General features: G+C 44.5%; 3 protein-coding genes across 3 annotated transcripts; all 3 read right to left on the bottom strand.

Annotated features, from left to right (window-relative positions):
• Positions 1 to 3,979: 3,979 nt before the first annotated feature.
• On the bottom strand, positions 3,980 to 8,069 carry LOC117837009 (uncharacterized). The gene has a single exon (XM_072291209.1). The coding sequence runs from the start codon at positions 6,179 to 6,181 to the stop codon at positions 4,391 to 4,393; it is 1,791 nt and encodes a 596-aa protein (XP_072147310.1). The 5' UTR covers positions 6,182 to 8,069; the 3' UTR covers positions 3,980 to 4,390.
• Positions 8,070 to 16,902: 8,833 nt separating this feature from the next.
• On the bottom strand, positions 16,903 to 17,970 carry LOC117836383 (uncharacterized). The gene is made up of 2 exons (XM_034715792.1): positions 17,677 to 17,970; positions 16,903 to 17,550 (listed from the first exon to the last, which is right to left on the bottom strand). The coding sequence occupies exons 1-2, from the start codon at positions 17,885 to 17,887 to the stop codon at positions 17,123 to 17,125; spliced, it is 639 nt and encodes a 212-aa protein (XP_034571683.1). The 5' UTR covers positions 17,888 to 17,970; the 3' UTR covers positions 16,903 to 17,122.
• Positions 17,971 to 19,279: 1,309 nt separating this feature from the next.
• On the bottom strand, positions 19,280 to 20,442 carry LOC117836429 (small heat shock protein, chloroplastic). Its single transcript, XM_034715852.2, has 2 exons — positions 20,138 to 20,442; positions 19,280 to 19,868 (listed from the first exon to the last, which is right to left on the bottom strand). Exons 1-2 carry the CDS (start codon positions 20,352 to 20,354, stop codon positions 19,459 to 19,461), a joined length of 627 nt encoding a protein of 208 aa, XP_034571743.1. The 5' UTR covers positions 20,355 to 20,442; the 3' UTR covers positions 19,280 to 19,458.
• Positions 20,443 to 26,735: the final 6,293 nt, after the last annotated feature.

The following is a 26,735-nucleotide window of genomic DNA, read 5'->3' as shown; positions in this document are numbered from 1 at the left end:
ACGGTTCAGTAGGAACCTGCTGAGAACTTCCAATCTCTGGTGTAGCCTCAAAAAGATTGAAGTGATCTTCATATCTTGGCTTGTCAAACTTTGGCTTCTTGAGGGATTTTTGATACAGAAGAACTAGATGTCTTGGGCAACGACACTTTTTAGCAACATGATTGTCGCTACCACATCTGTTGCAAAGCTTGCAGCTATTGCCATGAGGTGGTGGTGCCTTTCCCTTTCCTTTTCCTCTCTTATGGAATTTGCGCCTATTGTTGAATTTGCGTTTACCAACCGAATTCCTAGAGAAGTTGTTCCCCTTGAATTCCTTCTTATTATCAGTATTATGAACATTGTAGTGCACCTCAGGACAAGGAGCAGAACCCGGAGGGTGCTGATAAACATTCTTTAAAAGAAGCTCAAGATGTTTTTCTATCTGAGATAATGTATGAATAAGCTGAGAATATTGCTGGAAATTGCTTGAGCAGTATTGCTGGTGCAATATTGTCGGCGTCAAGGGAACGGGGGTCCGAGTTAATGGTTCAGGGAGGCACTCGACTGGCACAACATTCGGAGGGGTGGGCCCCGAAATGGGCTCACTAGCCTCGGGATGCCCCACAGACTTCCCGGGGCTGTTGCCACTAAAGAGCCCTAGGAAGGTAGGGCCTTTGGGGAAATATACAGAGTTGGCTCTTCCTTCGCTACGAAGGAAACCCACATGACACATTAAAAAGGAGACCAAGAAAGCCTCCCACCTGCTATCTTATCCTGACATATGGATGCACACGCCCCAAGATGAAGACTATTGGCCACCAATATTAAAGAAGCAAGCATGCAACAACGCCTCTACAGTGGCCAAGATTCCCTTGGGATAGGGATGGTGCATGCATATGGGATGGCAACATGCATGCACCAGGGACAAAACAAGACCAAAAACAACTCCTCCACAGTAATACATGCATGGAACCCCAAGTTGTGGTCCTAGGGACAAGATGTATCATGAGCGGGTGGCAGTCATGTGCGCTCTCTCTCTCTCTCTCTCCACCCACTTGCTCTTTTCACCCAGCGTGAGAGCATGTGGTCCATGGTGAAGATTCCAAGATAAGGAGGATGCATGCATGCAATAAAGAAAGAGGTGGCCAGCACACTCCGAGGGGTGGCGGCATGTCGGCACCCATGCAGCATCCTATTAGCTGTGGGGGTAGGGCTTCTTTATTTCCCTCTGAGATGCTTGGTGTGGGATCCCTATTGGAGTATAAAGAGGAGACCGGGGTAGGGATAAGGGGGCTTCTTCCTCCCTCATATTCTAGAGCTCAAGAACAAGCTTTCCCAATGTATTCTCAAGTTCATGCTCTACAGCAAAAATATACAAACAAGTAGGACGTAGGGCTATTATCCTCCGGGAGGTTTGAACTTGGGTAAAAATCTCTCCATGCTCACCACCCGTGCTGTTCTAGGAGTTCAGCGCATTCAGCCCCTTGCCGAATCTCAAAAGGGGGTTCCCTCGGACCCCTGCTCCGGTGTTTACACTCCATCGAATATCCTGTCCTTTGGAAGCATAGTAGACAAAGTTTTCTCTATCTTTTCTACATCTGTTGGCTCTTTCTCGCAAAACTTGAACTTGGAGCAAATGCTATGAATAGCATGATTCTAGTCTGCAATAATTTTGAAGTGTTGCAGACGAAGGTGATTCCACTCATGATTGGCTTAAGGCCAAATGAGTTCCTTCTGCTGTTCATAACGCTCTTTAAGATCCTTCCATAAAGCAAGTGGGCATCTTTCCATTAGATACTCTTGTTTGAGATTTTTATGGATGTAGAGCCTTAGAAGAAAAAGAGCAGAAATTTTTTTCTTGTCTGGGGGAGCCCCATCAACAGACTCTTGTATAGCCTCAACAATCCTAAGAGAAGCCAAGTTAATTTCGATGTCCAAAGCCTAAGTTGGGTAGTTGTGCCCATCAAGAGCGAGTTCATTGAACTCTTTATTTACCATGTCCCTACAATTATGACCATTGATTATAATTAATCTATGGAGGTAAATTAAGAATCACAATGGTGATGTTGTAAGCTCAAATGCAAAATAAGAAATCATATATGATATGAGGGAAATGTATGTAGAAGACCATACATTAGAGTTAATATTTTGAGGATTAGTAAGCGCATTATAGATAATCTCCAAATTAATGGAGTAGATCTCCTAGTAGTGGGCAAGTAGCTTGCTGCCTAAAAGCATGGTATCTGGGCTGATATGTTCAAAAGAAACATACCCCGCAGCCAATGCCTAAGTCTCCACTACCCTATACTTGACTAATTATCAAAATCAAACACAAATAGCCTCATATATTCGCTTGGGGGAGCATGGATAGCCAATCATCTGAAAGATGTAGACCTATTACCGATGGGCAAGAAACTTGCTGCCTAAAAGCACAGTCTTAGGGCAACTAAATTCTATAAAAGAACTTAGTGCAACCGGTGCCTAGGTCTCCATCACCCTATGCTCCAATCCCAGGATAAAAACAATATGTAATTTTTTTTTCATGAGATCCAGTATAATTAAGTGCAACTTAATTAAAGGATGTGCTATGTTAAATGCAGTATTTGAAAGAAATTTGCAAATTAAAACAAAGCAAGTGAGTAGAGTATGTCTTAGAAAAATGCGAAGGCATAAATGCTAAAACATGTGCAGTAATTCATAAAACATAGTCTGAATTGCATAAAGAACAATATGTACATGTATGTACAATTACAGACAACATCAGGGATCTAAACAGTAAAGTACATAGACACATAACACTGGTGAACTGTTAAGATAGAATTACTGACTAATACAGGGACTGAAATGTAAAAGAATTGATGAAAGTAAATAAAAATGATAACTGTTGGTATGGGTCAAGACAATCCTGAAATCAGCCTGCACCAACTCGCGGGCTGCAGAGGCCCAGGTGGGTGAAGAAGCTAGCTGGTGGGCTGGCAGGCCAGACTAGGCTAGGCCGTCGAAATGGCCTGGCTCGATCCAACCCAAAGCCACTACCGCCGCCGCAGTATATAGGGGCGAGCGGTTAGGGTTCAACCCTAACCACTCCAGCGCCCAACCACGGCGACCGGTGCTGCCGCCTCACCGCCGTTCGGCCGCTCGCTGCAGATCCGGGAGTCTCTCAGGCCCCCTCGTCGGAGGAGGAAGGGGCGCGGCCACCCACGCCGTTGGGGAGGTGGCGGTGACCGGTGGGGATGAGTCCCAACCGGCGAGTAGCTGCAGCGGAGGCGTGGTAGTGGGCGGCGTTCGGGCCGGGTAAGGAGGCGGTCGGCTGCCAGCGACGCGCTACGATGGTGCCCGCGAGCCAGGTCCTGGCGGTGTTGGGGTAGGAGAACGGCGGTGCCGGCATCCAACGATAGGGGAAGGAGCCCGTGTAGGTGGTGGAGGTGGCTCCATCTCAATCTCCATGGGTTCTACCTTCGGTGACGCGATTTCCAGCACTGCAGCCGATGGTGACTCCAAGTCAAGAGGCGCGAAGCACTCCACCGGGTGCAGAATCACGACTGCGGTCCATCCATGGATGATGCAGAAGTGCACGTTCTGCACCTGGACGCGGCATGGTGGGTCGACGGCCGGCGGTGGCGCGCTCGGTCTAGCGTCGGCGCTCGGCCTCGCTCCGTTCACGCGGTAGTTGAAGGTGCGGCGTCCACCAACATTCATGCGCGCACCACGGCGGTGGCAGTGGAGGTGGCGAGCGGTGACGGGGCAAACCAAAGCAGCGGCCATGTCGTTCCAAGCGAGGAGGCCACGGCATGCTCCGACGGGCATCACACCCTGGCAGAAGGCTAGGGAACGGATCACCGAGCGACGGAGGAGGTACTGCAAGCGGCGAGCGCCAAGATGGCAAGGAAGGTGTATCACAGAAGCAACAATGGCATCGATGGTAGGCATCGTACCTTTAACCGCTGGAGGCTGGAGCCTCCTTGCTTTCCACTGTGATTTCCAACTTCCCCTTCTTCTCGATTGCTTTTCTCTTAGAGCAGTGCTGATAACGTGTTTTGAGTAATATAAACGAGGCAATGAATAAGAGGAATGGATCGATAGTTTCATTGATTCAAGCTTTTGGTATATATACATATAGAGGGGGTGTGACCTACGGACGTGGTGGCAACCGCCCGTCTGTACACCGGACGGTAATGTCAGTTCTATGAACCGATACACCGATGGATGGATGGATGGATGAGATCATCAAATCTCATGTTTTGTAACAGGGACTAGGTTAGGCCTAGGTGGAGGGATTGGGCTACTTAGATTTGAGCCCAGAATTGGAAAAAAGAATTATTTATCTTTTTTTGACATTTGATTCAAACTGAGTTTCTTATGGATTTCAAACTCGTTGAAGTTGTATCACCACCGATGGTTCAATAACAATTCACAAGTACAAAGCATATATTTGTTTTTGTTGAAGTATTGAAAATATTTTAAAATTCAGCATCGTTATGTTGTTATCTTCCATTTGAACGGAAACGGCTGGACTACTAGCATCGTCGTCGTCGTATTTGTCACGGTACTCGCGGTAAAGCAATCTGGCAAGGTTCTCCCTTGGTGTTAGCGCACTGTCCATGTTCTGGTCAGTTGAGTGTTGCTCCCAGAGTGTGACCAAATCATCACAGTTGTTGTCGTAACGGGTGCTCCGAACCGGGCCCGGCAGCATGTGGGGTTGGACCACGTAGAGGAAGAGCATGTAGTCGGAGAGCTCCTTGACCGCCTTGGCTAGGCGCTCTGCTTCCTCGACGCCATCGGCGGCTGGTTGGTGGCGGCGGCAGCAGAGGTACACGTCGGTGGCGACATGCCAGATCAGGATGCTTTGGTCGAAGTCGGTGTCGTTAACGCTCCAGCTGATCTCATCGTACAAGCTGCCGCCACCCCCAGGGTACCTTATCTTCTGGAGTGTCCACCTGCCCCGCGCGTTCCTCATGTCACCTAGCGGCCTTCGTGGTATCTCTTTCAACAGCAAGTCCCTGATACTGTCTGAAATCTTGATGGTGCTTGAATAATGGATCTTGTTCCACCACTTCTCCAGTCCCACTTTCTTGGCGATTCTGCTCCTTAGCTCGGTCCTATCACGAGTGCAGAAATCCAGCAGGTTATACTGCCCAACTGAGTCCAGCCACTTTCGACTGCTCGCTGCCTGGACAAGCCGGCGAAGGCACCGGACTACGCGATGAATCCGATCCCATTTCCGAGCATGGAAGAAGGCGCATGTCCAAGAAGACACTATCGCCCTGACCAAAGATGTGATCTCTAGCACGAAGGCCCCAAGAAGCAGAACATAAGTGACAATGACGTCGACCCTGCCGTAAGCATGGCTACTGTTTAATTCAAATAGCAAGAACGAGACGAGAGTAGCTGCCGGTGAGATAACACGGATGCAGGAGCCGTACCAAGTGTAGATGACTGCTGCTTTCGTGTACAGGATGTCATACATCAAAGACAGCTGCATCTCGATCAACTCGTACATGTACTTGCCACCGTTGAACTCTATGCCTGTGGTAATAGCCTCACGTTCTGTTCCGGATGTGATCAAATCGTCGGTGAAGAGACTCTTGCAAGCATTGAATATGTAATGAGCTCCCAGCAGAATCTCCTCTGAATCAAGTTCTCCTGCTGTTCTGACCCGTCCATCGTACGGCTGGCGACGGTTTCTGTCATCCGACACGTCAAGAGAGCTTCTGATGCTGTCTATATTAGCACACTTGAGAGCCCATGTCCTCTCCCCATACTTCAGTAGACCAGTACCAAACATCAATAGTGAGGGTAGGATCAAGGTCTTCTGGATAGCAACGGGTTGGTACAAGACATAAGCAGCTCCCATGACCTGGACTGCAAGATTTAGGAGGTGGCGAAGCCAGAGCTGATTGTCCTCGAAGGCATAGGCTGTGATTGTGTCCGGGCCACCAAGGTGCAGGAGGAGCAATGGCGCCCAGAATGCGATGAGCTGTTTCTCAGTTGATCTGGCACGGAGGGACAGGTGACCAAGAGTGTAAATAGCTGTGGAGTCGGCCATGAGGTATGCCAGCCAGAGGAGAATCCTCAACAAAGCGGAGCCTTTGCGTCGACGGATCCTTGCGAAACCAAGGAGGATAAGTTGCAGTGTAAAGCTAAGGAGCACCAGTATTTGGATCTCCCATTTCTTCCAGAGGTCAATCATCCCTCCACCCATTATCGTGCCTTGACTTAAAATGCAAAGATAAATGATTGGAGTACAAAGCGAATGTGAACTACTCAGTATATGTAAAAGTATGTGCAAGCAAGTAAATGTATATGTGTTCAAGACTTCAAGTTATAAAAAGCAAGATACCATGGTTCACTAGACTTGCTGGTCACCACTGCCAAACCAAACAATATTTTACAAGTTAAGTGGGTCCGGGAAGAATTGATTCACCTAGTCAAATATATGTAAATGTGAATTTGGTCCAATTTATGTTTTGACCAGTCTAGAATTTTTGTTTGTACTGTGAACTTCAGGAGTCTAACATATTCAAGGCCATTGTTCACGTCTTATTGCTCAACAGAAGGACTTTAATTTAGAGTACATTCCTGCTGGCTGCTGCAGCATTTCAATTATTCATCAGGATAACAATCAAGTCCTAGGTATGTATGACTGCTGCATTCCATTCTAAAATGGTGCAGCATCAGTATGAAAAACTCTAGTTCGGCACTGAAAATTTTATATATGAATTAACACATCTTTTGTTATGGAGGAGTCTACCAACAATTTATTTGAAGCCAGTGGCATTTCTCTTGCATCCTTTTTCTGCTTTTCAAGGGAAAAAAATGCAGTGGCCCTTTCTTTTACCCTTGTTTGATATTTCCTTGGGCTCCTATCCTGCACTGTTATATCTTCCCACAAACATATACTGATTCCAGTAAAGTTTCGGACAAGAACATTTGCTCACATAAAGCTATTTTTTGTTGTCTGAAATGTCCAGATTAGCTAACCGGAGGGAGTATATGGATAATCAGAGTATCCATTATTTTCTTTTTATAAAGCGCACATAGAACTCAAGATACATTGCTATGTATTGTTTTATATAAATATGAAATAATTGGATTTGTATCTGAAGAAGCTTTCTTATGATTCAATTTCATGGTTATATGTATTATAACTTGTGAGTTTTTAACCATCAAAGTATGGTTTGGAGATCGTACCTGGTTAAACGCCTTAGATTTTGAGCAGGAGGGAGTACACATGTTCCAGCTTAAACAGAACATATCGCAAAACTAATTGCGAAAAACTGATATCGTCGGATTATTTTTGAGTACGCACGTGAGAATGATCGGTAGACTTCCTTTTGCTTGAAAACTATGGTAAACTACTTTAGATAGTCACCATTTGCAATGGATCAACCGACCACCCGTCGGTTGGGACTTGGGACCTCCATCTCACTCCTCTTACGTTCTCGTTCGTATCCATTCGTAATTCGTTCTTGGTATCCGTTCCCTTACATTCATTACTGTACGTAGGAGATGGGTGGGCGTGGGCGGCTGGTCAAGCAAGCGAGTGCCAACCTCGAGCTCGCGCTGGTAGGGGAGCAGCCAGCCGGCCGACGCTCCTCCACCAGCATGTTCTATTCGTGGTGGGAATTCCATCTGTTTTGCTTTATACGGAAGATTCTTCTTCTTCCTCTGTTGTTCTTGTCGGCACGGGATAAGCACGAGTTGTTTGAGCGAGAAAGAAAATGTGGCCGGTCTAGATGGATCTACCCTTGTTTTACTCATGGAACCCTTCAGAATCTGAATCCTAGGTTGTTCTTTCGTTACATTACAAATGTGTGGGAAATTTGTAAGCCTAGCTGGATGAGATTATCGGGATGGACAAACGTAGAAGCTGTTGCAAATCAAAGGAGGTAATTTCGAAGGTAGCTAGTACATTACCCTGGGTGGATGCCGGCGACGGTGAGAAGAGTGGAAGACGAGTAGACGACGCACCGGTAGAGCCTGCCGCCGTAGCGGCCCGCCGGCCGCTCGGCAACCACCGTCGAGCTGGGACTGCTTAACTGGGATTTGGAGAAGACTCAGTGTTCTCACCACAAATTAAGAGACTTGTCTCTTTGTCAGATTGAGGATAGGGAAGACTTGTCTCTCGGCGACTTGACGGGAGTGGTTCTTATATTATAAGTCAACCAGGACGTTGCCAATTAAAGAAAAGGAGATATAAACTTGCTCCTGAATGTTATGCCTTTTATTTTCATGGCTGGTACAGTTTATTAGCACTTCATTTGATACGCAATACAAGTGGTTTTGCTTTGATAAAATCTACAAAGAATTATGTAGATTATTGACAACTCAGTTTTGCTGCCATATTAGATCTAAAAGTACTTTCACATATATTACTCTTTTCTTGACACAAAAATTCTATAACATTGCGGAATGCAAAAATTCTATAACACAGCTAATGTGTCTTCCCCGGTCACGAGTAAGCTTTGTGACATGGAGACGATCCCAAATCCGTATACAAAAATTATGAATTTCAGAATACAAGCTCAAATTCAAATTACATAGACATCGTGCAAAGCCTGTATGCAGGGTTGGCAGAAAAGCTTGAGGCATGTGAGCTGACTCGGCTCGTCCATAGTTCGGCTCGGTTCAACCTTTAAATGAACCAAGCCAACCTCAATTTCAACTCGTTTAATGAGGCAGCTCATGAATTGATAGATTGGCTCATTAGGCTCGATAAAGATGACAATACCAAATTTATTTTGTATTAATATAGTTTGATTACTATTATTTGATCAAAATAAACATATCGTTCAACTTGTAGGTCAAATTTGGTACTAATAATTTTGATTCTCTAAACATATATATTATCCCAATTTATTGACTTATGTAGTTTATTTCTATAATATCATCATGAGCTAACCTTTTAAATATTATCAGCATGCTTAAATTATCATATATTGGTTAATATCATCATTGATCATAACTTTAGTGTCGAACAATTCTTGGCTCATGAATAATTCTTGTCTCAAACTTTTTAACGAACCAAGCCAAACTCCATTTTTAACTTGTCAACCTTAATCAGTCGAGCCGAGCTAGCTCATTATCAAATGAGCTATAACGAGCCGAGCTAGCTCGTCGGCGACCCCTACCTATATAGATAATGGATTATCCATGCCCTCTTAATATTGAGCAGATGTGGATAATCTTAAAAGTATTCACATCGGCTCAATTTTTGAACCGGCACGGATAATCCATTATCCCCGCCAGCTCTCAACAATCGCACGGCTAGAGAGCTGGAACGAGTAACCCATTATGCGTACCCCGTATTTTCAACTCGGCAAAGATGATCTAAAAATGCCGAATCGTTTATGGTCGGCATAAATGAGCCGATATGTATGATGATTTATCTAGTAGTGTTATTTTGGCACAGAACTCTTTGTATTGGACTTCTGAATGATACATATTCTACTAATTAAGCAAGCAAGAACTGAATGTATTTTCTCCATCCCAAATTACTACTTGTTTTAGCTTTTCTAAGTACATAGCTTTTTGATATGCACCTAGATATATACTATATCTAAATACGTATTAAAAGTTATGTATCTAGAAAAGTCAAAGTAATTTAGGATGGAGGGAGTAGACCTTACCTAAACTATCCAATTAAATAACAAAACACAACTAATAGATGAGGAGATCCTGTACTCTCCAATATTACATCATAATCAGCTGCTGGTATATATAGATTTAGCCTCGATTTGTGTAAGAAAATGGCTATGCAATATGCATATGCCTGAACCATTCGTTCAGCCATCCGACTCAGCATGCTTGATGAGAATTTGTATTTGCTTGGATCCATAAGGGGGCGGGGCTTATTTGACTTTATGTCAAAGGGAAGTACAAAATCAGGCAGCTGCGTATGAGCGAGGGGAGCGAGCACTGTGCGCAGCTAATATCATTGCCACAAAGCCACTGCAATTTCTCCTCTCGCAAGGATATGCTATGTCCAATGTAATCTCTGCACCTAATAAGGATTATAAGGAGCGTATGTAGGTGGAAAAAGGACCATGAACGACACAACCTACTATACATATGTCGAAAATAGAGCACTACCTTTAGCAACACACGCTTCATCTGGTAGAGAAAAGTTACTGAATAAATTAATCACATGTTCTTGTAGTAAAAAAAAAGTTGAATTCTACCCAAAAGATCTGCCAATGTCCCAAACCTATGATTTCAGACTATATGCAAAATTATCGATTAAGTTATCGATTAAGACTATATTCAAGTGTTGAAAACAAAACGCTATCTAAATCAACGTCTACATTTTGCATTTTTTGTGGTAGTAATCCTGAACACCTTGAGGGTGATAGGAATAGGAGATCCTGATTCCAGAATGCAAGCGACTGCATGTGGAAACATGCCTTGCCATCCCAGTGAACAAAATTACGTCTCTGTCCTGTTACCTAAGCCCTGACATTAATCACGTGGCAACTGCTGCCAGCTGGAGATGCGAAATGCACAGTTTTGTACTCCAGCTTGGCAGTTGACTTTCTTTCTTTTTACATAACTCGATGCAATTATAGAGCAGGACGTGATTTATTAGCCAACCCATTGTCCATACGAGGCTTCCCATGGTCTCCAGCTAGTCTACATACGGAGTATATTGGGCCTCTGTCATTCATTGGTCACCACTCCATTAATCAAGGAAAGGTCACTGGCGCATAGCGAGGACGCCCCTATCCATACGCTGCATTCAGACCAAAGAATCATGGGATGGTATTTTTGCTCAAATACATCATTATATTAAAAAAGTATGTGGGCCTTGCCGAGGCTAACAAAATACATAATTCCAAGCGGCCATTTAACTCCGCAAACTACTGTGTTGATTACTTAGCGTATATCTGGCAGATGGAGTAGTTCAGTTTGATTCCAGATGGAGTTCTAAAAAGAATACTTGAAAAGTTTTTTATTTGAAAACTTATTTGAAGAATTTCTTTCAATACTTTTTTTGAAGCCGTCCTTAAAAGGTACAAGGAGGAGTCCTTATTAGAAAACTTATGAGAACAAGTTTTACACATAAAATTTCAAAAAGAAAAAGTTAACAAGAACGGAAAATCTAAGACGAGAGAGCCCTCTTGATTTGGAAGGGGAGCAAATAGTCAGAAGAAGAAAAATGCTAGAAAAGGAAAAAACAATGAGAAGTAACAAGTCGAATTTAAGGAAGTAACAAAATCGAGCTCTAACACCAGTGACGGCGACGATTTCAACTCCGGCAAGCTCCAGATTAGGTTAGGGTTTGGGGTTAGGTCTTTGGGGTTTGGGGTTGGGGAGGTGATTTGTGCCTTCGGGATCTGAAGGGATGGCGGGGGAGGCTGCCGGCCCGGTGGTGGAGGTCGGTTGCGGGTGGGACGGCGAGGCGGCGGGGGCGCCGCCCGCCGGGGTTGTGGCAGACAACCGGTGGGGAGTGGCCGTGGCGGGGAAGTTGGCGCCGAGTGGTTAGCACCTCGCGTCAGCAATGGTGTCTCCGACGGAGTTGATAGGGAGGCTCGGGCACCATTGATTCGCGTGGGCTGCGGTCGTGGGCGGCGGCGGTGGCGGCGCGGGCGCCGCCGGTCCGGACGACAGGTGGTGGCGGCGGGAGCACTGGATCAGCTGGTTCGCGTTGGTCGCGGTCGTGGGAGGTGGCGACGGTGGGCGCTGCCGGAGCTGGCCAGCGGGCCAGGAGGTGGGGCGTGGCGGGGGCTTGCGCGGGGATGCGCCCGTGGCCTAGACTGCAAGGCGACACGAGATGCGCTGCAAGGTTGTGTGGACCCACACGGGCACGACATTTATCTGGAGGGGTTCTCGATGTAGCGTTAACGGGAGAGCAATCTCCGTGTAGTTACCTCCTAACAAGAAAGGGTAACCACGGAAAATTTCCAACAACCGTCGTCGACTAGGACCCTGTTTGGGAGAGGGGTGCTAAAATTTAGTCTTCGACTAAATTTTAGCCCCCCCAAATGGAGTGCTAAATTTTAGCCTAAGAGGGTGTTTGGAAGTGGGACTAAAATTTAGCACATGTTCTGCCAAATGACCGTATTACCCTTCATTACCTGCCCCTCCCGCCAATTTGTCTCGGAGCTGCTGATAGTGCATGTGCCGGTTGCATGCGCATGCATGCTGAAGATTTGCATGCGCTTGGCCCACTGTTTGCCTGCGTTGCTTGGGCCAGTTTGCATGCGTGTGTGTGTGGTTTGCATGCACTGCTTTGGTTTGCTTGATTTTTTTTTCAACTATGGTTCAAATAGAGAAGCAAAATCCATATTTATTACAAAGTTAAATCACCATGAAAATACATAAAAATTATATTATATATACAACCCCGAGAGAAATAATTTACAACCTATTGTACAATGCATTTGCCAATTGATCACAAAAAACATTCATGTTTATGTCTTCGTCTCCTTGTGTGTTCGTCGCATCCCCTTCACAGTTTGAACCTCCGGTTGTTGGAATAAAATTTTCATCACGATCACACAATTCAAATTCCATATCGCCAATACCATTCTCCCTAATGAAGTTGTGAAGCCATGCAAGCAACAATAATTTTGCTTTGCTTCTGCATTGGAAAACTAGGTATACCCAATAATATCCGCCACTTCATTTTCAATACTCCAAAGGATCTCTCGATAACGTTTCTAAGAGACGAATGTGCATAATTAAATGTCTCCTTCATACCTTTGGGCATTGGTCCATTACGAAACTCCGGTAAGTGGTACTTTGTACCCCTATATGGAGCCAAGTACTCGGGATGGTTTGGATACCCCGACTCTACCAGGTAAAACTTGCCTACAATTTCAATACCAAATTGTTAGCTTAAAGAACTATATTTTAATTTAGAGAGTACCGTACATACACTACTTTACCTGCCGGAGGATGAAGAAAGGTGTCTTTGTATTTTTCCCAGGCATCACTTAACACTCTCATGTCATGGACCGATCCAGACCATCCGGTAATGACAAAAGTAAACCTCATGTCGAAGTCACAAATAGCTAGGACATTTTGAGATGTATATCCATATCTTCCTGTATGTTGAACCACCTTATCGCTTTGAACCACAACAGGTATATGTATCCCATCTAAAGCTCCAATACAATTGTTGAAGTATGGAGCAAACCGATGTTGTTGTAATCTTTGGTGCACAGACTTAAATTCTGGGTCCACTGGCTTAATATTAGCTTTTGCTAGTTTGAGAACACTGCACAAAACTCTATCGAACGTACGGCTTATCGTTTCCAATGACCTAACAAACCGGTCCTCAACTTGCCTAAGTGATTGTGGTGCACCGATAATCCATAGAAACATTCCTAGTGCCTCCAATGTTGACATATCTCTACTTCCCATCAACCCATAACTGTCTACCAGTGTATCATGTAGTTGATGAAACAAGTGAGCACTCATCCTAAACATGTTATAGCACGATGTCACATTTGAAAGTGTGTCATTGACCCACTCAACCCCCAGCACTGTTGGAACCCTTCTTGGACCTCTATTTAGGTAAGTTTCAGCGTACATACCAATTGTAAACAGGAAAAAGGCGACTTCGCGGTTCCTCTTACGAGTATTCACTATCAACTCAGTAGTTTCATCTTGAATACCACAATCTTCCATTCTGTAGTTGTCTTCATCATCACTTGAGTACTCAGTGGAGGAACTGGCATCCTAAGTAATGAAAAAATGTCACTGTTAGTCTTTATTATCAACTCAGTAGCCACCATCACACTTAATTCCAATGAAACATAACCAATCAGCCACCATCAGATTGGTTTTGAAATTAACTGAACCAATCAACCAGCATCTCACTTAATTCCAATTTAATTGAACCAATCAACACACCATCACACTGAATTTCAATTTAACAAAACCAAATAACAAACAACACAAGCCAACTTGAACCAGTCAACCAATATCACACTAAATTAAACATATTTCCTTCCAATTCAAACATGACAGTACTCAATTCAAACAAGACACAAGTCAATTGGAACAAGACAATACTCAATTCATCATAAGACATGCACTATACTAGCATCCTAACCTAGACAACCCTCATTTCATCTGTTGCTCACACCATCTCTGCAGGAATATGAATCTTGCTTCATCTGTTGGAATGTTCATGAAGAACTCTCTTCTTGTACCAACTTCAAAACAGGACAGGGAAGCAAAGAACTCCATACTGCTTGGAGATACTCCACATTGTAGAGCTAGCTGTTGACACTTCTTGATCTCTTCTCTTTCCTTAAACTCTTTGTCAACTTGTCTCTTCAACAACTTCTGTTGGTTTTGATCAGATTGTGACCATTTGGAGACAAAACTGTCAAGTGCTTGAACAATTGGACTTTTAGATTTTTTTCCCTGGGCTAGTTGCTGTTGATTTTGAGGAAGTACTGCTCAGCCTCTTCCTTGTACTGATGCTAACAGGGCTGTCAACATAAGCAGTTGTTGGTTCTTTTTCTTGTTCTTCTTGTTCTTCTTATTGCTCTTGTTCTTGTTCTTCTTCTTCTTCTTCTTCTTCTTCGAGTTCTTCTTGGTCTTCTAGAGGATTGAATGAAGTAGAACCATCTACAGCACACTCATGGAAGATCTCCTCAAGCTAGTCAATGTACTCTGGTGCACGATATTTCAGTTTTTTACATTCCCATTTTCCCCCCTGCAAATCAAGTTAATGTTACCTACCTGTGTGTCTTCTTCCCACCAGTTCAAGAACAGAAACTCACAATTATAAACTTACCTTGGTGTTTGCTTCCCACCATTCTTCTGATGCTACCACATTTCCATCTGAATCCCTGCCCAACCCACTGTTTATCCACAAAGACTTCCAGAAAACATACAATGTTTTCAACCCTCCAATCCTATTCCTTAACTGCCTCCTTTCATGCTTCAACCCAGTCTGAAGATAATATTTTTCTTCAATTATCTTGTATCCTCTAGCTGACATGATGCCCTTATGACAATTTCCTGCTCTAACTTGCTCAACACACAGATCACACAACAGATGTGTATTGGCTTCTGACCAAAAAGCCTTGTCACCTTTTATCTAGTTCATATACAAAAATGCCAAGATTTTGGACAATCAGGACAACACATTTGAAAATGTAAACATCCTAAAATATCTACAATCAGGACAATCAATAATAGTACTGAAACATAACCAAGCGAACCAACAAAATTCAGTCATATGCATTCATGGCTGTAATTCTACATTTTAGAGTGTTATACATTCATAATTACAATTCTACAGAAACATCCATATAAATTAAAGTCACATGACACACAAGAATGATTGGTTGCTTTTGAAGCCATCTCCCTACAGAAACATCCATACAGGAGCCAATCAATTCAAATCCTACTGAACAAAACATCCATACTCAAACATCCCTACTGCCAATCCAACACTACACAAAACATCCATAAAAGCAACATAATTGAGTCATATGGATTTAGGAATTGTTACCTTGCTGCCTGGAAAAATAATTTCAATGCCTTCAGCAACCTCTCCATCATTTGCACCCTCAAATTCATAGAAACCTTCTTCGTTTGCCGGCCATCTTCCTCGACGACGGCTTCCAGATGCACCAGCACAGGGAGGTGCAGTGAACAAGGACCTTGTTGGTCCACGGCAGCCGGTACCCCTGTCGGATCCACCACCGGCCCTGCCACCACGAACTGCGCCGCCCGCTTTCCTACCCACCGCGCTGCCACCTCTGCTTGCACCACGACCGCCTCCTCTGCTCCCACCAGCGCCGCCACCTCAGCTCCCATCAGCACCGCCTCCTCTGCTCCCCCCAGCGCCGCCCCCCTGCTACCAGGACCGCCACCACCTCTGCTCCCCCCCGCGCCTCTACCTCTGCTTCCACCGCCGCTGGAACCTCTGGTCGCCCCGGATCCACCACCGCCTGTGCTTCCTCCTGCGCCATTGCGGGCCATGCGCAGGCCAAGAAAACAGCCGATGCGGCCTGGAGCAACTCCGCGGAGGATGTCGGAGTACGAGGCGATGTCCGCATACTCCTCCGCCTGCGAGTTGAGATCCAACGCTTGGAGCCCGGCTGGAGGACCATGGCAGGACTCCGCCTGGGAGAAGAAGTCGATGGCGTTGCCGGCGAGCACCTCCTCCGGTTGGGATAAGTGGTCGTTGCCGTGGGCGTCCATGAGAAGATGTGCGGGAGAAGGTGGCGGCGCGGGTGCGGGAGATGGACGGCGGCGACGGTTGGAGGAAGATGCACGGCGGCGACGAGGAGTTTGCGGAGGTAGTCGCGGTGGAGGAGTGCGGGGAGGAGGTGGCGGCGCGGGGGCGGCTTGATCCGGATCTCGGACGGCGAGGGAGGGAGATGGATGGCGGCGAGGGTTGGAGGGAGATGGACAGCGGCGACGAGGAGTTTGCGAAGGGAGTCGCGGTGGAGGAGTGCGGGGACGAGGTGGCAGCGCGGGGGCGGCTTGATCCGAATCTCGGTCGGCGAGGGAGAGAGATGGACGGCGGCGAGGGAGGGAGGGAGATGGACGGCGGCGGCGAGGAGTTTGCGGAGGATTTCGCGGTGGAGGAGTGCGGGGAGGAGGTGGCAGCGCCGGAGCGCTCTGGATCTGGGGTGGCACGGTTGAGGAAGGGGAAAACGCGTGTGTGGGGGGGGGGGCGCGCGGGGGGGGGGGGGGGGGGGGGGGAGGGGTATCCGAGGAAAACGGGGTGCGGGATGTGTTTTAGTCCATTTTAGCTACCCTTCACTGGCTAAAGGATTTGAGGGGGCTAAAGTTTAGCCCACAAGATTTAGCTGGGGTGTTTGGGAAGCTTGGAGGCTAAAATGGACTAAAGTGGGGGTGCTAAACTTTAGCACCCCTCTACCAAACACCCCCTAGGTCCCCAGTGTGCAGTGCAGTCAATATTTCCCTGAAATGATCAAACGAACCAAATAAAAGGAAACGATCCTTGTAAAGAAATAAAGATAGGTTCTTCAATGATACACACAAGATACATCAACACAGCGGCAAGCTCACTACTTGGGACAAGTGATCCAAAGCTGATTGCTGTGGCTTGAGTCTCTCTCCGTCATTCCATGGGGAACTGAAAATGAGAGGCTTATTTGAACACGTACAGAAGGAAAGCAAGGGCGGCCGATACACTGCAAAGCCCTCAGCCAGCTAGACCCCCCTGTCCTTTGTTTGCCCGGTTTGGGTCCGATCTCGTTTCATCGGAACCTTTCCTCGTTCCACGGGGCGCGGGCTTCCCCAGCTCGACGCGTTTGACCTCGCGCTGCGGGTTCTTGGGCACGGTGACCTCCAGCATGCCGGCCTTGAGGTCGGCCGTCGCCCTGCTCCCGTCGTACTCCTTGGTCATGAGCAGTCGGATGTGAAACGCGCCCACGCCGTGCGCGTCCACGGCCGCCGCCTGCTGCTGGCTCGTGACCTTCCGCTTGATCTCCAGGACGTCCTCGCCGGTGGTCACCTCGATGTCGCTAGCCGACAGCCCCGGCACCTGGAGCCACAGCGTGACGCGGTCATCCTCCTCCTTGATGTCCCACCGCTCCTTCCCGTCCGGCGGTGGCACGGGGCACAGCAGAGCTGGAATAACACAAGACCTTGCGTGTCAGTAGGAACGCATTAATTATTGTAGTAGCATAATAATTAATTTACAAATAAATGTTTGCTAGTGACCCTGATCCAGCCAGTGAAATGGAGTGTACTCACCGGTGGGCGGGATGCTGAACGCCGGCGGCCGTTCTTTGTCCGGGAGCGCACAGGTCACCGTAAGTGGCCGCCGGCACTTGACGGCTGCGGAAGGTCGGAATGCCGCCACCGCTGGCCTCCATGAACCACGGGCTAGCACGAGAGGGGAGGCCGGCAGAACCGGTGACCGGCTCGCTGCGGCCGTATAAGATGATCCCATTATCGTCGACATCTAGCTACACCAGTGAGTAATGGAGAGGAAGGTCTAGTTGGAGGGAGTTTTATTTATACTGCTCATATATGGTAGTATCAAAGAAGCGTTTATATTTATAGACTGCTGATAGGGAGGGCAGAGAGTGAGAAACGCTCATCCATACTGGCTTGGGCACCTTTGCTTGGTCGGATTGGGAGGGAATAAAGGAGGCCGCCCGCTTTAAAATTTGGTACGAAAAGCTTGGATGCTTCAGTTCAGAGATCAGGTGGATGGATGCCTATCTTGCAGGGTGGTGGGACAAATGATTCTGGTATTTTCTTCGCTTCTTTTGCTTTGTCTCCCGTTTGCTTCAGAGTAGGGAGATCCTGATTCGTTCCATTCGTGGTGCTTCTCAATTCTCATCATGTTGAAACATCATGCTGTGCTTTTTCAGGTGCAAAACATCATCTTATTCACAAATTTTTGTTTGGCTCTCTAGCCAAAATCTTTTCATTGGCTCAGGAAGAGTTTGAGTTTTCTATTTCTATTAGTAGAGCAGGTCCAATACGTGTTTGCATATCAGTGCAAAAAGCATGGATATTCTAAAGTGAGACCCTTTTAATCTTATTATAACACTATCAAAAGAAATAAATTGTAGTACCTAAGAATCAACACAAATAAATGTCTTTATATATTTGCCCCAAAAAGATGAGGGGATAAATCTTAGAAGAAATACTCATTCGGTACAACATAATCATCTCATTGACCCTCTATGATGCTCAATACATGATGATACTGCACTATGACGGTTTTTCAGTTCAGAGAACTTTTACCAACCTGACCAAGGCTAGCCAACTGAATGCAAACAACCCGGGGAAGCTGGACTGGGGCCTCATCACTTGAGCCCACATTAAGAAACAAAATTGTATGAGACCCAATTAATTAGGTTTAGACCTCATTAGGCCTAGTATTAATCACCACGTCTCCAATCCAGACCATGATCTATAATGGTATAGTAAATTAATAATCAAGGCTCCAAGGATGATGAGGTCTCATGAAACTTCTGTTCCCCAATCAAAAGAAGTGACTTGATTAGGTTCGTCAAAAGACTTCCGACAAACAAAACGATGTAGAAATTATTTTTCCATGCATGCTGAAAGAATTAATTTCTGCTATCGGTAAATCTGAACATATCGCATCATCAAGACCACACTTCATCAACTTTTGTTGGGCGGAGAATAATTAAATGTCACCTTATGAACTTAAATAGTTATCGACTAATGTATGTTATTGAACATGACACACATGCACAAGTTAACCTTTTTCTAACTCTTGTTTAGCATCAGAGAGTGTAATACTACTCAGAAAGGAAGGGGGAAAAAAGCATAGTTTCGTTTAGTGTTGGTTACTCACAAACAATTAATAGATGTATTTGCGTAAAGAACAACAAATGCTCATTTTATTGATTGGGTATTTGGGAACACAAAGACCACACGAACGTATGGTTTGACGCGATCGAGTACATGAGCCGACCGCTGTAGATATACAGTAATTAATTCATGAGCCTGTTTGGCGGATCAAAAGCACTCCTCCATGCATGTTTCACGCTTCTACTTGACGTCGATGTTGATCTTCCTGCGCGCCTGCTCCTTGATCTTGGCGATGCTGACCCTCAGCTCGCCGGACTTGAGCTCGGCCTCCACTCCCTCCTTGTTGTACCCCGCCGGGAGGAGTAGCCGCGCGTAGATCACCTCGCCGTCCTGCGCCGCCTCCTTGCCTGCTTCTTCGCCGGTGGCCGCCGGGCCCCTTCTATTGCCCTGGGGCGCGGCGGCGCCGTTCCGCTGGCCCACGTCCCCGCCGGCGACATTGACCTTCTTCTTGATAACGAGCACGTCCTCGTCGATCACCACGGCGAGGTCCTCCTTGGACTGCCCGGGCACCTCGAACCACAGGTTCACCTTGCCGGGCTCCTCCTCCACCTGCCACCGTTCCTCACGCGGTGACACCGGGTGCACCAGAACTTTATACAACAAAAGCGCATCAGAATGAAATGGTTGATAAGCGGGCAGACATGAACATTTTTGGGTGTGCATATGGATATCAAGAAAATTATTTCAAAACGATGATGCAATTATTTTAAATAATGGATGTGTTTGCAGCTGATGCGTGGTATGTTTTACATGTGCGTACGTGTTATATAGCGTTGAACATAAATACACACAACTAATTAAAATACAATATAAGTATATTCACATGAACGAGAAAAATTTACATCGGCGGCTAGCTTACCAAATGCAGGGATATTAAACGGATGCAAATCCGTCTTTGGGTTGTGCTCCCCTTTTGGGTTGATTGCACAACACACGGAAAGGGGCCGGGACCTCCACTGGGAAGAGAGGGAAGCCACCGCTGCTGGTCTCCCGGACTGAAGCTGCTTGCCGGAGGAGACTGCCGGCCGCACTGCCGTCACATTCCTCAGAAGGGTGCAGGATGTGACCATCGACATTGCACTTCCTTGGTTGCAGTGTAACTCTAGCTCTCCACTGATGAGATCAGGAAGAAGACTGTAAGAACGTGTAGTGTGGTGAGGTGGAGAAGATTGAGGGGCTTTATAGATAGATAATAGAGAGAGAAAGAGACAGACAGAGCGAGAGGCTGACAAGGTTGCCTTTGCTTGGTCCATGCATCAGAGGAATAAAGTGGTTTCTGAGTTGCTTTCTCATGAAGGGATTTGCCATTGGTGCAAATGATGCCAATCTTGTAGTTGCAAGGCAGAGAAAAGAACAAGACTACGTGATGCATGCAATTCTTTTCTGCTTGTTATTATGTGGTCTAAACTGAAGGAACCACCAAATCTTATTGATGTACGAGAGCTAGGTCCAGCACGAAAAATAAGATTCCAAATGGGTTGATTCCTTGCTTCCTTGGGATATTGTGGCGAAAAAAACAATTGCAAGGTGTGTACACGCATGTGCAGAATTCAGTATGTTTAAGTTCCCTAAGTTAGAAAAGAAAAAATAGCATAAACCAACCATAGAGGTTGGATACATTGTGCTGGTTTGGTTTCCCAGTAGAACAAATTTATTTCTAGATTTCCTTGTAGAAACAAGTTGAAACTTCACATATCAATGTTCTCTAACAATAAAAATAACCCCCCTACATCTTCATTTAAGTTAATTACTCATTTGTGTCACCATGAAAATTACTGAAAAGTGAGCAACTATTGAAAATAACTTAAAGTAACCTGTAAATCGGCATCTAAATTATCTACTATGTCATTATAAAAAATATGCTAAAGTATTCCTATATATGTTTCTAAAATTACCCGTTACTAGCATATAAACACTACTAGAAAAAAAATAACATTAAGTACCTGTTGGAAGCCCTACCAGATTTGGAACCGGTATTGTGCACTGAGACTTAGGGCATTAGTACCGGTGCCCTTTAATAGTGGTTGGTGTCTCCAACCGGTACTAAAGGGGATAGTTAAGGATCAAAAGGATATTTTAAACTCCTATTGACGGTGAGTAAACGCCGGAGTGGGGTCCGAGGATACCTTTTTTGAGATTTGGTCAGGGGCTGAACACGTTGACCTCCTTGAACAGCACGGGTGGTGAGCACAGAGAGATTTTTACCCAGGTTCGAACCTCCCGGAAGATAATAGCACTACATCTTGCTTGTTCTGTATGTTTGTGCAGTTGTTTGAATGGGAATGTTACAAGGAGGAAGAAGCAGGCAAGCTACTTCCTAGGAGCCCCGGGCCTTCCCTTTTTCTATTCGAGTACCCTGCCTTACCCTGAGGGTCTACTTTTTGCCTAACAAGAGAAAAGATTACCGTTGCTAGTCTTACCCCCTAGCTTGGAGAGGTGTGTTTGGTATTGTCTTGTTCTTTGGTGCATACATCCTGCCACCATGTCCTAAAATATGTTGGCTTCACGGGGTGCTGCATATGGTTGGCCGATGGTCTTCGCCTTGGGATGTGTGCACCCATATGTCAGGATAAAGTAGCAGGGGAAACTTGCTTAGGGCCTGTTTGGTTCCTCTTGCTAAACTTTAGTTGCTAAAAGTTGCTAAACTTTAGCACAAGCTGTTTGGATACTCTTGCTAAAAGACATTTAATGAGCTGTAAAAAGACCTATCTACCCTTATTAAAGGTATGCAGGAGGGGGGAGACAAGCAATAAATGAGGGGTATAGGTTGTCCAGCCCACCTTTTAGCAAGTTTTAGCAACAAAAAACTTGCTAAAGTGCTAAACTTTAGCAACTCAACTTTAGCAAGTTTTAGCAAGGGTGTTTGGCAGTTTAGCAGCTAAAAGTTGCTAAAATTTAGCAACTAAAATTTAGCAAGGTGGAACCAAACACCCCCTTATTCTCTCATAGTCTGACAGCCAAGACTAATTAATGCAGTCTGTCTTGCTGACCACGAGAGCTCTACCTTCGTAGCGAAGGCAACCTACTTGCTCCCCCAGGTCCTTCCGTAGCGACGTCCCCCACAGTCTCCAAGCTCTCGGGACCCAGGAGTTAGGGGGCCCCTTCTGTGGCCCACCCCTCCGAATGACGTGGCGGTCGAGCGTCTCCACAAATAATCTACGTGGGGACCCCATTCTCTTGGCGCTGACACCTACATGCTTCAATCTTACCCATTTCAATGATTTTTCCATCTAGTAAGAAAAAGTATTTTGGATTTCAGGATGTGATTAAAAAAGAATAATTAAACAATAATTTTCTCATAATTTTAAAAAAAATTCAACATTTATTTTCTTTATAGGAAATTTAGTATAGGAAAAATAATTGTTTGTTTTCGAAATTAAATAATATTATTCTGTGTCTATGCATTCATGCCAATACATCTTGGTTTTTCTTGAGTGCAAAATATTTTAAAATGCACCTAGACGATGACCAAGTCCTTCTGAGAATTTTTCAGCTTTTTTGGAATTCATTCTCATTTTTCTTAAAGCTAAATCTATTTATTAGAAGGCTCCACAACCTTTTTCACAAGATCTAAATATTGTATTTGGACTCCATGTGTCCCAAACTTTTTTTTAGGAATTTTCCTGAAACTTTTGAGATTTTCAAAGTATTTTTCATGGCTTAAATGAAGTATCTAGATTTTCTGGATTTTTATTTACACGGGAAATTAATTCTAAAAAAAAGAAACCTTCTCTATCCTATCGGGCCGAGCCCGTGGGCCCGACCTGCTCCGGCCCACCAAGCCCATCGGGCGCCGCCGCCACCGAACCTCGACGTGCGCGGCTATAAAACGCGCCACCACTGCTACCCCGCGTCGCGCCGCACGCCCCTGCCGTCCTCACCCGTTGCTGCCTCGTGACCGTCCTCGCCCAGCGTCGCTGGCCGCGCCACCACACCACTCACCTGCGCGCTATCGCCTGAGCCACGCCGCCTGCCTCGCGCCGCCGCCGTCCAAGCGGGTGGGCAGAGCACCGCCGCCGCTCCAATTTGCCGCCACCGTCTCCCTCCGTCGCCCGTAAGTGCACCTACGTGACCGCCTCGACCTCCTCTTCCCTTTACGCCACTCGTCCGACACCCTAGGCCGCTGGAACGCCGGCAATTCGGCCGGACAGAGCCGTCGCATGCCATGAGGAAGAAGATCCTGTTTTGTAGATTAGATCCCGAGGGGTCTTGTAATTTCTATGGGGTTTCCATGAGTCTAGATCTTTTTTCACAAAACCCCCTAGAACCTTATAGATCTGGAGATCCAGCCCAAGCCATGAGCTTTTCTGGATAACCCTGAGGTTTGTCCAATTTGTGAGCACTGTTAGTTGTGTCTCGCAAATCTTTCAATCTAGCCCCTGTCATCTGTAGTTAATCGCACCTAGGTCCTTCCAATCTTGTTTAGCTCACAGAATCTATGTTTTAGCTCCGTTTTAATCCATTCAAGTTGCGTTAGGTTCATCATAACATAAATTATACGATAGTGGTGATATTTTCCATCGTGCATGTCTTTAAAAATAAATTAATATTAATTTGATTAATGCCTATTTGAATGTCGTTTCTTTATAAGAATTTAAGTAAGGTTTACATTGATTTTTCATAATACTAATACTATTTAATTGAGTTTTCTAAATAAAATCAAAATAGAGTGTGTCTCGGCTTTTCATAATCACACTTAATTTGATTAATGTTCAAATCAACTTTCCTAAATAAAAGTTGATTAGGTTTTTACACCAGCATATATAAATAAATATTAACTTGAATAATGCCAACGAAAATTTGTTTTCAATAATAATTTGACCGAATTGAATCATAAAGCATACGTTTAGATGTTTCACATAGTTTAGCTTTTTTAAAGTTAAGTGAGTAATTGGTGTGATTTATACATGAACATTTATAATAAAACTTGACTAGGTTTTTACCTCGGTCTTTGCAAATAAAGTATCATTTGCATTAATTCCAACTGAGAATATTTCCTTTCTGAAATATCCTTTACATATATTTTTCTAATTAAAATAAACCTAGCATATAGTCTTTCGTGCTCTCATAAATGAAAATCTTTCGAATGCCGTTCTTTGTCAGCTTTAGCTTTGTATCTGTTCTGAAGATCTAGTCTTCTGTAGAGCTCTAGATCTTTTCTGTTCTAATTCCAGCTCAGATCTAATTTCTTTCATTAATCTAACCAAGCCTTTTCTTTTCAAAGCATGATTTTTGTGCTTAGTGAGCTCAATAGTTTATCTTAGAGTTTCTGTTCTGCCTCATAGTCTGATCATGCTTGTCCCTATTTCTCTTACAATCCTACATCCGGTTCATAGCTGTCCTATATCCTAGTTGTCTCTTTGTGAGTCAGCTATGTTCTTTATAGACAAACCTTTCGCAACCACCTCTTTAGAGCTAATCTTGTTAGTTTGTTTCTCCGCCAACTAGTTCAATTTAGCTTTGACTAGTTTGTTGTCCCTGCAGCCTAGTTGTTCTCTCCGTAGACTAGTCTTTCCTAAACAATAGTTTACGCTTTTCTTCTACGCTCTAGAATAGTCTGTTTTTGTTGTTCTCGTTCGTTTTACCTTAACTTATGCGTTAGCAGTGTGTATTACCTATTGCTTGTTTTAACATCAAAGTTAAATGTGAACTTGACTAATTCTTATTCAATTAGTTTTCTAAATAAAAATTGATTAGGTTCCATCCCGATTTTCATAAACTAAGATTTAATTGGTTAATTCTTATTTATAACCAGCTTTTCTAAATAAAAGATATCTAGTGTTATACATAGGTTTTCATAAATAAAGTTAATATGCTTAATGATATTATAAATGCATTTTTAGTATTAATATGTTTAGTTGAACATGAAATACAAAGTTATTCGATTAGATGTCTTATACATGCTCTGTGTTTCTAAAGTTAAATTTGCATAACTTGTACTTGAATAATTACAAATAAAATATGATTAAGTTTATCACGTTTTCAATGATTAAATATAACTTGCTTAATTCCAAATAGGGTATTTCTCTGAAATAACCTATGTGCATATTTTATTTAATTAAAATGGATCAAGCATATAGTCTTTTTATTTCTTTTATAAATCAAACCTCTCGATAGTTTTGCCTTGTCGACCATAGTTCCATTCTCAGCGTTTCCTGAGCCCTATCCTTTCGTATGCTCTTTTAAAGCTTTTCTTTTGTTTTGGTGTATTGTTCTTAGTTGTACTTGTTTGTTTGCTTGTATGTTTGTGCTGGTGATTGCTTCGAGTAGAAGGATCGCTGAGCACGAGCTGAAGAGCAGTAAGAGTAACTTTTCTTTGGAGAAAGGCAAGTGTTCCTAACCATCCTTTATCTATGCTTATTTACAAGAATACCATGTACTAATTGGAATATGGAGAACCACCTAGGAAAACAGTGCTACCACAAGAACTATATGGCTCTGGTCTTGGCTAGTTAATTAAAGACTCTAGTTTGGGGTAATCCTACTGAAAGGACAAGAGGGGGGACTGAGTCGTTGTATAGCCCGATCCTCTTGGGAAGTGAGTGCTAAGACACTATGCCCATTAGGGAGGTTTATGTGCGCCAGACACCGAAATGTTAGCGGGTTACCACTTATTAGGGAATCTTTGTAAAGATCTCGTAGCGTCTCTATGCAGTCACACCTCGGTAGTGTGATAAGTTCCTACTTTTGCACAGCATGGTTTGGTCCAAAGTTCTTCTGAACTTTTACGCGACTTGTGGTGAAAGTGTACAACCTCTGCAAAGTGTAAAACTGTTATAACAGCCATGCTCATGGTTAAGAGTAGCCTGGACCCTCACATGATTAGTAAACTTAAAGATGGACTTAAATCGTTAATTTGGTTATTTCTTGTGACCTTACTGAGTACCAATATAAGTGTACTCACCCTTGCTTACTGCTTCTCAGAAGAGAAAGGTATCTGAAGTTTTTTGAAGATGATGTTAAGTTCTAGGCGTACGCAACCCCCAGTCGATTGCCCGTGAATTTTGGAGCCTCCGTTTCTAGGATTAAGCTGTATATCTCTAATAGACTCGTAAGTCATAATTTATATTCTTTTACGTGATACTGTTGTTGTTATTCACTTATGATGTCACTATATGTATGAAACTAGATCCCGACATATATATAGGTAGCACTTCGTTTTGTTTTAAAACCGGGTGTGACAAGTATACAATGAACAGACCCCATGTGAAAGTATCAGAACAGATGCTTCTAGGAATTGGTATAGCTGAAATTTCTCGCACCACCTCATCATCAGGGAGAAAAGAGTTATGTGGTCAGTAACCCTCTTCCTAATAGGGATACCTTGATTAGCTAGTGAGGTCAAGAATAGGTTTATGTGCATACAAATCCGTAACCCAGTTGTAAGATGGCAAGAAATTCTATCAGTACAGTAATTAGAAGAAAGATTGATAAAGAAGACATTTTCCTAGCATTTG

Source organism: Setaria viridis, chromosome 9, assembly GCF_005286985.2.
Source record: "Setaria viridis chromosome 9, Setaria_viridis_v4.0, whole genome shotgun sequence".
NCBI classification, from domain to species: Eukaryota; Viridiplantae; Streptophyta; class Magnoliopsida; order Poales; family Poaceae; genus Setaria; species Setaria viridis.
Note: the sequence above shows the minus strand (reverse complement) of the source record. Positions and strands in the feature narration are given on the sequence as shown.

Bases quoted from the DNA above. Each gene is read 5' to 3' on its own strand.
- LOC117837009 (XM_072291209.1), bottom strand. From the start codon at position 6,181: ATGGGTGGAGGGATGATTGACCTCTGGAAGAAATGGGAGATCCAAATA.
- LOC117836383 (XM_034715792.1), bottom strand. From the start codon at position 17,887: ATGTCGACGATAATGGGATCATCTTATACGGCCGCAGCGAGCCGGTCA. The intron at 17,551-17,676 runs GTGAGTACACTC...GTGTTATTCCAG, and splicing joins GTTCAGCATCCCGCCCACCG to CTCTGCTGTGCCCCGTGCCA.
- LOC117836429 (XM_034715852.2), bottom strand. From the start codon at position 20,354: ATGTCGATGGTCACATCCTGCACCCTTCTGAGGAATGTGACGGCAGTG. The intron at 19,869-20,137 runs GTAAGCTAGCCG...TGTTGTATAAAG, and splicing joins GTTTAATATCCCTGCATTTG to TTCTGGTGCACCCGGTGTCA.